Source organism: Sinocyclocheilus rhinocerous, unplaced genomic scaffold, assembly GCF_001515625.1.
Source record: "Sinocyclocheilus rhinocerous isolate Xijiao unplaced genomic scaffold, SAMN03320098_v1.1 scaffold295, whole genome shotgun sequence".
Taxonomy (NCBI): Eukaryota; Metazoa; Chordata; class Actinopteri; order Cypriniformes; family Cyprinidae; genus Sinocyclocheilus; species Sinocyclocheilus rhinocerous.
The window spans coordinates 1,656,211-1,670,983 of record NW_015647035.1 but is presented as its reverse complement, the minus strand read 5'-3'; the positions used below and the strand labels follow the sequence as shown (position 1 = coordinate 1,670,983).

At 37.2% G+C, this 14,773-nt stretch overlaps 1 protein-coding gene across 1 annotated transcript in view; it reads left to right on the top strand.

The window, feature by feature from the left end:
- The window catches only part of lrmda (leucine rich melanocyte differentiation associated), a 299,448-nt gene that overhangs the window by 197,610 nt on the left and 87,065 nt on the right, over window positions 1-14,773 (top strand). Inside the window, exons 3-5 of the mRNA XM_016512677.1 lie at window positions 2,842-2,968; window positions 4,214-4,353; window positions 8,829-8,955. Of these exons, the coding sequence (XP_016368163.1) occupies window positions 2,842-2,968; window positions 4,214-4,353; window positions 8,829-8,955 (394 nt within the window). The remainder of the gene's footprint in view (window positions 1-2,841; window positions 2,969-4,213; window positions 4,354-8,828; window positions 8,956-14,773) is intronic.

Here is a 14,773-nt window from a genome sequence, read left to right as displayed (position 1 = left end):
GTGTCTTCCCGTCCATCTCTCTCCTTCTCGCCTTAGATCAGACGGCGCTCCCTGCGTTGTGCTATTCTGTCATTGTGGTGTGACTTTGAAGATGGTGGCGAAAATGTGCAGTCAGTTTTGGATTCCCCATGGGGACGAGGTGTGAGTCAGAGAGGTTCCTACCTGAAAGTGTTTGTGTGTTATTGAGTTTTAAATTGCTTGTGTATTGACATTATTTTTAGTTTTTGTAAGTGTATGTTCAGGATTTTCTCACCATCAATTTATTTGTTTGTTATTATCTGGAACATGTTCCATATAAGAACACATCAAAATGACCATGGTAGGCAAAATAAATAATTAAAATTGCAGATTAAAGTGTCAATAAAAGTAGTCCACAATATGCTCTGTTCCAAGCGTTTTAAAGTGTGACGTAGCCAAATTTTGCATAGTAATTTGAATATGCAGAATGCAAGATTATCTTTAAATAAATGCCAAATATAATATAGAATATAGTGGCTTAGTGTTATGTTAGAATCATTATTATACTCATACCTTTTGTTCTTTTAATATTTTTGAATTGTTTTTAGCTTTATTTTTTAGTTTTCATTGAAATGTTTTAGTTTTGAAATGTTGTTGTATGCATTTGTCATTTTTATTTAATTTCTTTTATTTTCTTAAAAGCTTTTAGCTTTTCGTTTTAATTACTTTTTCTTATTTGTGTATGTTTGAATTGTTTTTAGCTTTATTTTTTTGTTTTCATTTAAATGTTTTAGTTTTGAAATGTTGTTGTATGCATTTGTCATTTTTATTTAATTTCTTTTATTTTCTTAAATGTGTGTATATATATATAGTATTTATAGAGTTTTAGCTTTTAGTTTTAATTACTTTTTCTTATTTGTAATTCGCTTTGGATAAAAGCGTCTGCTAAATGACTAAAAAAAGTAAAGTAAAAAAATATGAACTGTGAACTGTGGAAAAGAGCTGCATGAAGGTTCTTCAACATTTCTCTCTTTACATCCCATGGACAAAATAGCAGGGTATGGGTTTGGAATGTATTGAAGCTCTGCCTCAGAGAAAAGATGTTGCAACTTCATATCTCACAGTTTTTATATGTCTCAGTATCTTTTTTGTATCACTTATATCAATTGCAGCTATTTCTTTCTGTACTTTATTTATATTTTTACTCTGAGGCAGAATTGGGCTTCCATATTAAGGACTAGGAGTGAATAAATGTTTGTTTTCGGGTGAACCATTTCTTTTAAAGCGCTTGGCAATTAATCATTCAGTTAGCAACACATTTTGAAAGTTTTCCTCCTCTGCACTGTACAGATGTTGCATATAATACGGCAGCGCAAATGTTTAGGCACAACGTGTTGTGGGTAAATTAAGGTTGAATCCCTGTTTGTTGTAGTGAATGTGATTTGGCCGCTCCCTTGGCTGTGAATTTAACTGATTAAATCACCTTTTGCACACAGCAGTAGTGACACGAAAACAACAATTAATAAGCAACCCCCTGTGACGCACGAATGCCTCTTAACTAAGCAGCTAATAACATTACACCCGCCCAGAAACAGCCGAGGCAAACAGGTGGAGGAGGCTCGCAGAACAGCTTTCATTTATCGAGCAGGGACATTTCTCTGAGTTTTGAATTGGACAGTACAAAATAAACGTATTTCTCTTGTGGTTGGAGTTCTTGGTTGTCTGCTTCTATATGTTTGCGTTCTTCCTCTTTTAAAGCTCATACAATTTCATCAGCCATGTTCTACACGATAAGAGCGAGGTATCTGCATAACACAACAGAGAGTTTTATGACAGTGACAGCAAGACCGATTTGTTCGTTGGTACAATAGTTGGGTGTCTTCCAAAGACAGACTTCACCTGGCTAGATATCAACATTTACTCCTGTGAGCTCTTTCCAGATTGCCTTGGAATTTTCCATGCTACTGTACCACAGAAGGTCTCACGACAACAAAATCCATAAGATTGTTATGCAGGTGTTATTTTTCCGTTTTGCCCCAAGAGCACCGAAAACTAGCATTTTGTTGCCATCGAATTGTTCTTTGCTCAAGGAGGCAGGCTGATAGACCTAAATGTCAATTAACTAAGGCTTGACACATTAACACTGTTGGTTGTCAGCCTCTGCCATTTGAGGGATAAGAAACACACCCCGGCTTTTATGCACCTTCCACGCCATGAACTTTGGAAGGCCCCGACATTACCCTGAACACCACCCTCCATCATGTTTATGCCAGCGCAGGGCGGGGGAAAGTCCTTGGGGACCGTGTGCCTGCGTGCACGTGTGTCTGTGGGGGATTAGGTGTCACAATGGGGAATAAAGGAAGAAACGTCAAACTTTTCCCCTCATAAAGCAGTTGTTTTTAACTGTAAGCAGCTCATCGGAGAAGTTGCAGAAGTTGTACTCATTCCGTTTGTGGCTAGGCATTATAGTTGTGCTGGGAAAATGATGGATGACGAGTTAAATTTGTGTTGGGGGAGTGAAGGTGAACTGTGACAGAGTTATTTATCTTGGGAATGGAGGGTTAGGGTCAGGCAAAGCTGGGTGCCTGAAGGCACAAGACATTGACAAATTCATCCCGCACACTGCATTTCTGAAGCCCTTTTGTTTTGAATCCTGGCTACTCACGAGTGACCCTCATCACTCACGCTGCCAGTGTGTGAAGGATGCCGCACCATGCCAGGGGATCTTAGCGCCACTAAGTCTTATCATTCACTCTCCTGACAGTCCCAAGCCCAAACTATTCCGGCCTGTGAAAGGGCCCGCCTGAAATATTTATTTCTGCACATAATGGCTGCCCAGATTTAGGGCCATATCATTTTTCCTCTCTTGCCTTATCATTGCAGGTCACTGACAGGTCTGAAAGCGTTCAGCCAACTGGAAGAGCTGATTGTGGACAACAATCTTCTCGGAAATGACCTCCGGTTGCCCAGGTTACCACGGCTCCATACTCTAACGCTCAATAAGAACCAAATATCCTTTCTCGAGCTTTGCTTTTCAGCTCTCATGCTTGACCAAAATGACAGGATACGCTGTGAGTTTCTTTGCAATGCAGTGCAGGATCTCCTTTTGCCACACTTCGTGATGTTATTATATAAATAAATGATGTTATTGTGTTAAATTGAGCTCCTGTCTAATGGGGTTGCTTTATAAACTAACTTGAGTTTGTGCCATGGTGACCTCTAGTGGAGGAGAGGCGAATCAAAATACCAAGCACAGTCCCATGACTGAAAGATATAAAGCCTTGTTAGAGGTCTTTCTTAGAAACAGATCATATCATATGGTAACCCATATCATAGTTACAGTATATTAGTGCAGGGCCACAAGACCAGAAAGCAGAGCAAACAGAGTTTATTAACCAATATTTGAACTCATAGCATTAGCTGTTTTAATAAGCTAACGTACCAGCTACCCCACGCCAAAAGTAAATCTTTGAAGCCAGACTGGAAATTTCAGGTTTCCGTCCGTTGACAGTCGGCAATTACATCACTATGTGACACGTTACATTTAGTTTGTGTGATGGGACTCAAAGAGAAATAAATGGCAAAAGTAAATGTGCTAGCCTGACGAAAATTTATGCTCTGCTGTTTGTCGCTGGATGCTATCTATCTACATAATAATGACGCAGCCTCACCCTCTGTTCTCCAAACAGCTCTCCTCCGACAGAGTGTCAGCAGCTCCGACCCAAATTCTGCTGTGAAGTGGTCTGCACATGCTAATGGACCAATTATTTACATCCTGTAGTGGCCTGCTGCCATTGAAATTCAAGTGCTGCATTAGTGTGGTTGTATTTTGACACGTTTCAGGCACCATTTTCCAATGAAGTGAATGTATTAGTGATGAATTTGCTGTGAAGTGGCTGTTTGTTTCCCCATGCTGGGTGAAGGGGAGGGGGTGTCCATGGCTTAGGGAGTCACTAACTGTTTTTACCACAAGGCATCCATCATTTTGTCAATGTTTTTAATGTTCTGGACCAAGCCACCCAGGAAATGGGAAGAGGAACGGGAGAAGAGAACAGCCAAACTTGCAGCAAATGCCAAAATCTCACCCTTAAATTTACCCACTCTTTGTATTCTCAAGCACAATGGCTATTGAGCTCTTTCAGAGGGTTTCGGTAAATTTGACAGAGTTCTTTTGGCTGGCCAGGCCAGCGGAGAGCACAGAGTAAATTCTAATGTAGTTTACAGCCTGCATTCCTTGACCTCTGCCCCGTGACACTTCACCGACATTGAGGCCCTGCTGGAGCATTTGGTGGAAGTGACGCCAGCGCTGGAATACCTGAGCCTTCTGGGAAATGAGGCCTGTCCCAACCAGCTGGTCAGCATGGATAAAGATGAAGACGACTATCAGAGATACAGGTCAGAACACATTTATGAACGTGGTTTTGCGCAGCTTGTCAGTGAACAACGGCTCTGTGTAGTAAATGCTGCTGCAGAACCGGCTTTACTGACAAGATGCACATTAAATATCGCATGCGATTTATCGTGCAGCCCTACTGTCTACTGTAATGAACATGCACAAGTGGTTTTGAATTTGAGACCTTTGTCTCTGTAATGTCTGTACCATACAGAGGTGTAGTTCCAAACACCTTGGAAATTTGGTCTTTTAAACTTAGAAAATTAACATTTAAACACTGAATTAGGAGTATTTTAATAAGAATAGCATTTTAATTAGGAATAAATTCATGCTTTTATTCAGCAAGGATGCATGAAATTGGACAAAAGTTATAACAGGTAAGACATTTATCATGTTACAACTGTTCTTTTGAATTTTCTGTTCATCAAAGAATCCTGAAAAACATTTGTGATTTCCACAGAAATATTAAGATGCACAACTGTTTTCAACATTGATCATAATAAGAAATGTTTCCACCACCAAATCAGCGTATTAGAATGATTTCTAAAGGATCATGTGACACTGAAGACTGGAGTAATGGCTGCTTAAAATACATCTTTGCCCTCGCAGGAATAAATTACATTCTAAAATGTATTCAAAATAGAAAACAGCTGTTTTGAATTGTGATAAAATTAAAATAATGCAATGATTAAAAAAAAAAAAAAAAAAAACTTTCCTTCCCTTCCCTCCAATTCAAAAAATATTTTCACTAGTGGTCTCAGACCTTTGGGCCTCACTGCATATGAAATATCTGGTATCCTAAGGCAATGAAGGCAATTTTTTAGGTACTCATGAATTTTTGTTTTGCTGATATGTTTTTATTTCTTCTTGTAAAAAAGAGAAATACCCCAGGAGTGTGTAGTTTGGCAGCTTTCAGTAATCTTTTATTTGGATGAACGGCTGTTGCAACATACCATAAATCACATTGCACAAGCAAAGACTGATACTTTAGGCTATAACAACACTCCTCTTAAAGCTACTCGCCTCCATTTTTTTTTCTTTTTGTTGACTTGCAAAATCGATTTCATGTGTGAATTGTGATAACCACAAATGAGTGTTTGCTATCGTTTCCTACAAGATGAAACGATGCATTCATTATCAAGCCCAGGCCTATGGGAGTGCAATGTGACGCTATGTTACCACCATTTGTCAGGTTTTCAACATGAAACCCAGCGGTGGGAAGAAGGGAGGGAGAAACACATTCTTTTGTCTACCTTAGGCCTAAGTGCATTTTTCTTGACACTGTGTTCAGTATGAATCATTTACTATACAGATGAACCCAATAGGCGCCACTCTCGCGCAATGTCTCCCGTGCTTCACTTGGTGCAGAGGACGACCATTCTTTCCCTGACTGACAGCAGCTGTGTGTTTGTGATGTAATATTCATAATGTGTCACATAGTAATACATCAATTTGAGCATAATGCAGATTTTATGTCTGACAGGGTTAGGCGAGCTCTCAGGTCATAGTAGGACTGGCCTTGGGCTATGCACTTCTCAGACTGCGCCCTAAGAACAAAAAAATTAATCAAATAAAAAAATGCAACCCGCTTCATAACACGCTGAAATATAGCATGCCTCTTTGCGCTATTTCAATTAGTCAAATGAAATGAACAGGCGTAAGTACACTCGGCTCATTCATCATTGTTTACTTCTGGGGCTCGAGAAGGTTTTTTCATTTCTCCCTTTAGCTGAAGATGTACTGCTCTCGACACAGCGACAGCCTTCTGTGGTAAAGGATGTATGTCCTGTCTCTCTGGAATGCTCTCCAGCATGCTGTCTGTGATTGCATGTTTGTCTCTTGACATCATGACGTGTGTGTGGGCTTAAATATCTGTGTTTGCTGAAGATCAGAAAGCTTAGAGCCAGTTTTGCCTGGGGTGCTTTAAACAACACTTACTGCAGAGCTGCTCCAACCATCTGTTAGATCAGCACAAACACTTTCACAATCATCAGGAAAACACCTGCATATTTCCCACTAACAGTCGCTGTTATTATGTTTGTTTGTAATTGAATCATAACAGTAAACAAAGCATACCCACACCACACTGCTCCCAGTCACTCCAGAGGAATTTGTTACATAAAGTTAATAGCTGTTTTGCTAAGGCAAGTATGACTCTTACTTTTGCACATGGTTAGAGTTAGGGATTTAAACAAAATAACTTTTAAGTATATATATATATAGAGAGAGAGAGAGAGAGAGAAAGAGAGAGAGATTTTCAGTGTTTTTGAAAGAAGTCTCTTATGCTCGCCAAGGTTGCATTTATTTGATCAAAAATACAAGTAATATTGTGAAATATTATTACAATTTAAACCAGCTTTTTTTCTATTTTTATATATTCAAAATGTATTTTATTCCTGGGATCGTAAAGCTGAATTTTCATTACTCCAGTCTTCAGTGTGATATGATTCTTCAGAAACCATTATGCTGATTAATTATCAAAGTTCTTTCTGTCTTTTTTCTTAAAGAAATTAATACTTTTTTTTAGCAAAATTTTTCATTAATAAAAAAGTGATAGCAAATAATTATATTGTTACAAAATATTTCTGTTTTGAATAAAGGTTGTTCTTTTTTAACTTTTTATGTATCAGTGAATCCTGAACGAAACACATCCAGACACACACACACACACACACACACACACACACACACGGTGGGTGTATTATTATATGTCAATTATTTCTATTAACATATGTAATTATATGTCATTTATATGTCAATTTTATGTTTGTTTGTTTTTAAAATAACTAAAATAAATAAATAAATAAAATAAACAATGAATTTATATTAAGTTACATTAATACATGACCTAACTAAAAAAAAAAAAACATTTTGACATGTTTTCTTAAAGGGGTGGTTGAATGAAGAGGCGGTTTAGCCAATCACAACACACTGGGCTAGCTAACCAATCAGAGCCCATCGCCTATTTCTGAGGGCGGGGCTTCATAAAAGCAGGAAATGATCAGCGCGTTTCTCAGAGAAGGGACAGAGCGGTTTGGAATAAAGGTAAATTATGTGAAAAATAATGCGTTTTTTTAAAAACGAAGCATTAACACATGTTAGACTGCACCCCATAAACACAATCAAGCCTAGAAAAAAAAACAGTGAACCACCCCTTTAAAAAAAAATTTTTAATCATAGCAACACCCTCGCAACCACCCCAGCATCAGCCAAGTAACACTTCTTCAGTCTTCTTCAGAATATGTAGAAAATCTCGATTGCTATATTGTTGTTATTGTAAATTCTAATTTGCGAAAGCAGTGTTCAAATGCACAAGATACACACTGGGGTGTTTATGCAAATGGAGTTTAACTGAATAGATGCAATGGAAAACACATCTCCGCATGTTTTTGATTCAGGCTTATATTAATAGGATCAATCTGCAGTTGTGTTCTCTGTGATCCATCAGGAATAAACACGTAGCATGGGTTCGCCTTCGTCCTTCATCATTGTCATCATCATGGGTTTGTTGCTGGCTTTTGCATGAGAGCTCGGTTGGGAATCTGTCACTGCCCATATACACATCTGTTCACACCCTCCACTTAGTGTCTCTCTCTCTCTCTGTCTGTCTCTCTCTCTCTGTCTGTCTCTCTCTCTCTGTCTCACTCTCTGTTTGAAGTCTTGACATGCCTCTTCCTCCATTCCAGTCAGCCTGTGAAAGAATCTGTTGTCATCTATGTATTCCTGCTATTATCTCACGTCATTTTCTCTCCCTGAATGAAAGACAGAGACAGTGTGAAAGCGTAAAGAGATATCTGTGAAGCTACAGAAATGACAGCTTGGCAGATTCTGTCAATGTGGGGTTTTTATGTTGTCTGTATTTTTACATATTTTGAAGGTAATTACCCATTTACAAATATTGCTGCGGTTAATTTAACGCATTTTGAAGGAAATGTTCATTTAAGTTTTATTTTATGTGATTGCCTTGCAGATTTAATTTACAATTCCTTTCTTCATTATTAAAATTGATTTATTCATTAAAATTGTGATTTATTCTATTATTATTGTTTTATTTCTTCTTCTTCTACTACTTCTGTTTGAAGACTCAAATTATAGATTTTTTATATGATTTATATTTATTTATATTTATATTTTATAAATATTTGTATTATTATTATATTTTTTATATTATAAGTATTATAGACTTTGTTTAGGTTAAGTTTTAGTTTGAATGATGGATGGATGGATGGATGGATGGTCCCCTTCCTAAAATGTAGAGGCAGCTTATGAAGGCAAAACAAATTACTGAAATATTATCTTAAAATATTTACAATTACTGAATTATATAAGGAACATTTGCTTCCTCTCAAATAAATAAACAACACATTATGACTGCGTATGTGGTTTGGTATATTATAAAATACTTTTTTATTTTGTAATCTGGCATGCTAGCTGGTTAGTAAAATCTGCTTTTCTTTTCTTTTTTTTCAACCTGCAGGTACTTTGTACTACATAAGCTGACAAATCTGAAGTTCCTGGACACCAGGAAAGTGACCCAGTCAGAGCGGTCAGAGGCTGAAGCACGTGGAGCTTTCATGAAGGTGGTCAAGCCAAAAAATGACCAAGTAAGTGCTTTGATTTTACTAGAAAGACCGAGACATATGACACACACAGGATCAACAGGCAGTTGAGATGCATCCCATATTTAGATATTTAAAATGGTCTGTGGTTTAGGTGTTGCCCAGTAGCCGGTTAAGCATCTTTACCTGATGCAATGTGGACGGATAACTACACAGCCTGACCCTGTAAATGATTTGTGTAACCCTCCCCTTTCTGTGCAGATGACTATAAGAACTTAAAAGGCTAAGGCACCGTAAGCTAATCCATCCCACTCCTTCTTAGCTCCCATTGTTTGTTCGTAGCAAATTGTCAGAATCTCTTAAGAGGTTACTTGTACGCAGCTCTTTGAAGACGTGGCCTTTCAATCTCGCCTGGCTGTTTAGAGGAGGGTCTCTTTAATGACCACGACCTGACCTCTTTCTGTATGCATGAGCCCAGATCAAAGTGGACGGCGCCTGTCCGAACGGCCTTGCTTTGCACGCCGTGACAGCGCTCTCGATCGGAGTGACAGCTCACGTTCACGACAGTCACCATCGCTTAATTATCCATCGCACACACAATTATTTCTCTCTCTAGCTTGTGTTTGAAGGAGGCAGGCAGAATCCTAGTCTTCAAACACATCTCCATTCTCTTCTCCTCCAGAGTTTATGAAGGAAAGGCTTTTGTAAGATTTGATTTCATGTAATTGTGCAGTCATAAAATATTTAGCTTGTGGTTGAACCAAGTCTTTATCGTCACTACTTCCCAAGAGTTAGTGAAGCAAATATGGGTGTGGATGCTCATGTAATTTGATGCAGAGTTTAAAAAGAAGAGAAAGAACAGAATATTTATCGCAGTCAACATTCAGACAAAATTTTTTTTGCATGACGCTGAAATCACTTGTTTTGCTTCAGCATGACAGAATAAGTGAAAACCATGCAATAAGTTAACCTCATTCAGGCATGTTTTTAGTTTGAAGGATATTTTGTTGGTTGGAAAATTAGAAAAGCGGATTGGAGAATGGAAAATAAAGTGTTGTGCAACCTGTCCACTCAAATAAGACAAGACATTTCAGGACATGCCATTTTTAAAGTGATGGAGATGAATAAATGATCACATGTGAAGTAAGTAAAACAATTTCCAATAAAACAGTAACGTAATGCCACAGTAGATCCATTTTAAGCACAACCATTGAGCAGTTCCAGCATTTAATACTTAGCAGGCACACTGTTGAAATAGTCAACTGTTTTAAATATCTGGGAACCAACATAGTGTTTGTGGATTGTTTTTTTAAGTTTTACAGAGTTTGCATCAAATCCAAATGTTTACTCAAAGTAATCCAGAACATTTTAGAAACCGTGTTAATCTTTTACAAAGCATTCTGTCTTTCAGCATGGTAATTATATAATGCAAACCTGACATTTTACCATTTTTGGAGCAGACAAGTGCAGTATTGAATAGGCATTACTGAAAAAGGGCATTAGATGACAATACATTGTTTTATTTTGTATAATTAAACACAAGCCTATCACTGGCCTACAGTCCTCAGTGATCCATTTTGTAATTGAGTTTGTCGCTCTGACTGAGGTAGATTTAGAGGATGTTCACACAGAACTTGTGTCTGCAGTATTTTAAAGTTTTGGTTTACGTACACATGCTAATGTGCATTTTAACCAGTGCATCATGTTTTGCTTTTTTCTGTATCTAGACCCATGAACATCTAAACATATTACAAATAATTCCTAACATGTAGAGCTGGGTAGATTACTTAAAAATTGTAGTCTGTTACTGATTACAGATTACATGAGGAAAACTGTAGTTAGTAACGTAATCTAGGTTACTGATTTTAGGTAATGTATTCGGAGTACTTTTTAGATTACTTTTTTTATCAAACATGTTTTAAACTGACCATAAATGTACCACATTGGGGGGAAAAGGTAAAGAAAATATATTCAATTTTTTATATCAGCATCATAAAATGATGATATTTCAAGTAAATATTTTATATATAAAAAACTTGGATCATTATTTGTTTTATACATGATCTAATAGAGGTGTTATTTACACAACTTTTGTGAATATAGTTAAATGTATGAGTAGGATTTTTAGAAAGGATTATTTAGAAGAGAAAAAAAAAAGAATAGGGGAGAATCAATAAATTATGAATGATTTACTGTCATATGTAATCAAGTAATCCATAAATATGTAACTGTAATCTGATTATGCTCTTTTTAGTATGTAATATACTCTTAGGCTACATCCACACGAAGCCAGAGCTTTCCCTATCCGATCTTTTTTTTCTCCTCGTCTCAAGAAATATCTGCATCCACACGAAACCACGAAACCGACTCAAAACACTGTAGTATACATGCCAGACCAGCATGTGGCGCTGTAATTCTGCCACAGAGATACACTAAAAACGGAGAAGAAGACTTGGACTATGCGCATAAACCTTGCGCGCGGTATACAAACGAACATGGAACAATACATTTATTAATCTGTGTTAATGTTAGTTAATAAACAGACAATCGTTCAGTGTTTGTTCATGTTTTTGTTGGCGTTTTCAGATTTATCCACTCTGGGACCCGGTTTCAAAAAATATCGGTTTCACTCTCCCAAAACGCCGGATCCGTCTGGACGAAACGCCTATACGATACAAAATTTATGCGTATACAGCTAAACGCGTCTCCGTGTGGATGGGGCCTTATAATTACAAGTACTTAATTTTTGGAATCTGATTACTTACAGGTAATCCAGATTACATGCAATCAGTTACTACCCAGTACTGCTAACAGTGTATCTTATTATTATTATTTAATATAATTGTATTTTTATGGCATTGTTTGTATAATATGTTCAATATTGTGTAGCGAGACAATTTTCCACATTGTGAGTAACGCTTCAGTTAACTTTACAGTTAAGTTCAGTTCATTAACATTAAGTGAACTAACTCATGAACTAAAATTACTTGTACAGCATGTGTCATTCAAAAGGTTAATGGCAATATATAAATATACTGTTCATAATTCATATTAAATTCATATTCATTTATCAAACTTGAAATACAACTTGTTGAAAATGTAGGTAACACTTTAAAATAAGGTCCCATTAGTTAAAGTGTTTATGCATTAATTATATTAGTATATGTAATATTAGCAAATGTTGAAATTAAGATTAAAAAATGCTCTATAAGTATTTTCGTTGTTTATGTTCATGTAGGTAGCTAATGTTAACAAATATATGTAGAAATTAATATTGACTTAGATTAGTAAATTCATTGTTAGCTCATTGTACCTGATAAATGTTAAGGTAAACCTGATTGTGCAGTGTTAAAGTTTCTAAAGTCTGAAAGTCTACAGTAAAAAGACAAGAATATCTCTGGCCTGTCCACTATCAGACACTTGAGCAGATTAAACGGACTCTGCTGTAATGCTGCAAGGCTTCTGTCCTCTCCACAATAACTGATATTGTAGAGGCCTAGTGAGAGCGAGAAAGTTGGCCGTGCTCTAATGTCCCATGTCTGTGCCTGGCACAGCTGTCACGCCAACGTTAGCGTAGCATTTGTTTTGATTTAGATGAGACATGATGTGGCAGCCATAACTAGCTCTGTGGGGCATGTGTACTCTCTGTCTCTAATTGGCTTCATCATCATGCCGATTGTCTACTGACCAATAGTGCAGGTCACCAATTAATGAGCGCCAGCGACGAGCGAGAATATGATGGCATAATTAGTTATTTGTGTTTGCTTTTATTCTTCATCCAGTGGGGTGTCTTACGTTTAAAGACATGCTGGCGTTAACATTGTTACAGCAGACTGTAATGAGCTCTTCCTGCTTTCCAAATTTCCCATCAAACCGGAGTCCTGTACCGACAGCTTGCTGTTGTAGCATTGTGGTAGTCTTTGAATGTCTCATCTATGCCTGTCTCTTAGGTCTTACCCACTGTTTCTGTTCAGTTTTGCACGTTTACAGAAAGAAAGAAATATATGAATATTTATGCTTTATTTATTAATATATGCTAGTGTGACTGTGTGAGTGTACTATGTTATAGAGTGTTAAACGACATACATAGATGTAAATGATTATTGAAGATTTATGAAGCAATTAATTTCAATGTTTTTTTTATTTTTATTTTTTGCCTGTAAAATTAAATTTAATATGATGGTTAATGTGCTTTACTTTTCTTTGCATACACAATAGGATTGTTTAATTGTTTCTTTTCTTTTCTTTTTATATGAAATATAAAACGTTATTTTATGAAAAAAGTTATCTCGTTCCACAAAGAGCATTTATTGAAATCAAGTTGTAAAAACAGCTTTTTCTGAATTTGTGCCACATTTCGTCCACATTTACATGTCACCCATTGGCTAATCAGAAACATAACCCACCCAGTCATGGTAATAAAAAAAGGATAGCTAGGATTAATCCTAAATACCAGGAAGAAAAAAAATAATTGCTCTTATCAAGTTCAAAGAGTTTTCACTTTATTGTCTCCCAAAGTGACGCTGAACTTACTGAATGTGTTGAAATGTTTAGCGTCTTTGCAATTTAGCACAAGGTGACATTTATTACAGCCTGTTGCAAAACTCTTTCTCTTCTGCATTGATTTTTTTCCCTTCCACCATGCACTGGTGGTCCTACAACTATATATTAATGTAAGTGGTTGAAAATGAGCTGTCTCGCTGTTGTTGTCTGGTGTCTCTGCATGGCTGATGTGTGCTGGAAGGGAGGGAGGTCGTTTGTGAGCTGTAGTTATGAGGACAGCATAATTGGGCCTTTGTTTTATTGGGTTTCTAGAGTGGAGAAATGGAGTGATCTCACCAGCTTAGAGAGAGAGATAGAAAAAGGAGAGGGATAAACAACTACCTGCAGTAAACAAGGAAATTCAGAAAGGGTATTTAGGATTTTTTTTTTCATCTCCTTTTTCAAAGCCACGGTTAAGAGAAGGAAAGTGAAAAGCCTTAAGCTGTACTTTTGGGATATTGGGTGTGCAGGAATGCCATAATGTGATAATTTTTTCAGAGGACTCAGAGGTCATGGAATGTGATGGTGTGAAACCACACCAAGACCAAAAAAACGTTGTGGTTAAATTTTGGCTCCTTGAAGTACAGCAAACCCTTCATAACATTGTTAAATCATTCACTTTAACTAGCCATGTCTACAAAAACTGACACCTTTGGTCACCTATTTTAGAAGCTCTTTTGTACAATGCTCAGCAAAAATAATAAATAATAAGCAACCGAAGGACACTTTTTTTTAATGAAAACATGAAGTAGCTGCTTCTCAGTGTAATGTTTTGTAGCCATGTAAGGATATAATGGCTCTGAAATGTCAGCTAGATTATGCTTGGATGAAGCATTTGACTTGATTTTCTCACCACGATACACAATTTCTCCCACATCCTTCTCCTGGATAATGAAAAACAGACGGCCCAACTGGAGGAGTTCGAGTCAGTGCTGAGTCCCATCAGTTCTAGTCACACAAACTCGGCTCTCCGTAATGTTGGCAGATCCAGGAAAGTTATGAGGTCGATCTCCTCTCTGCATTTTTCATATTAATCTGCCTCTCGTCAGAGTTCATATCAAGACAGCGAAATAAAAGAGCCAAACTAAGACAGACCACCTCAGTGAAGCTGCCTGATAGCATGTGATTATTGTATTTTTTGGTTTGTATGCTCTGTAGAAAGCGAGATGGACAGAATGCTTCTCTTTTTCTCTCTGTATCATCCCTCTTGCGGTGTGGTGCCATATTCATCTCTCTATGTGAGAATTATGACTTCCCTGAAGCATTTAAACATAATAAACAGCAGGCTGTAGAACTGAGCGCCAATGTACCTTCAGTGTTT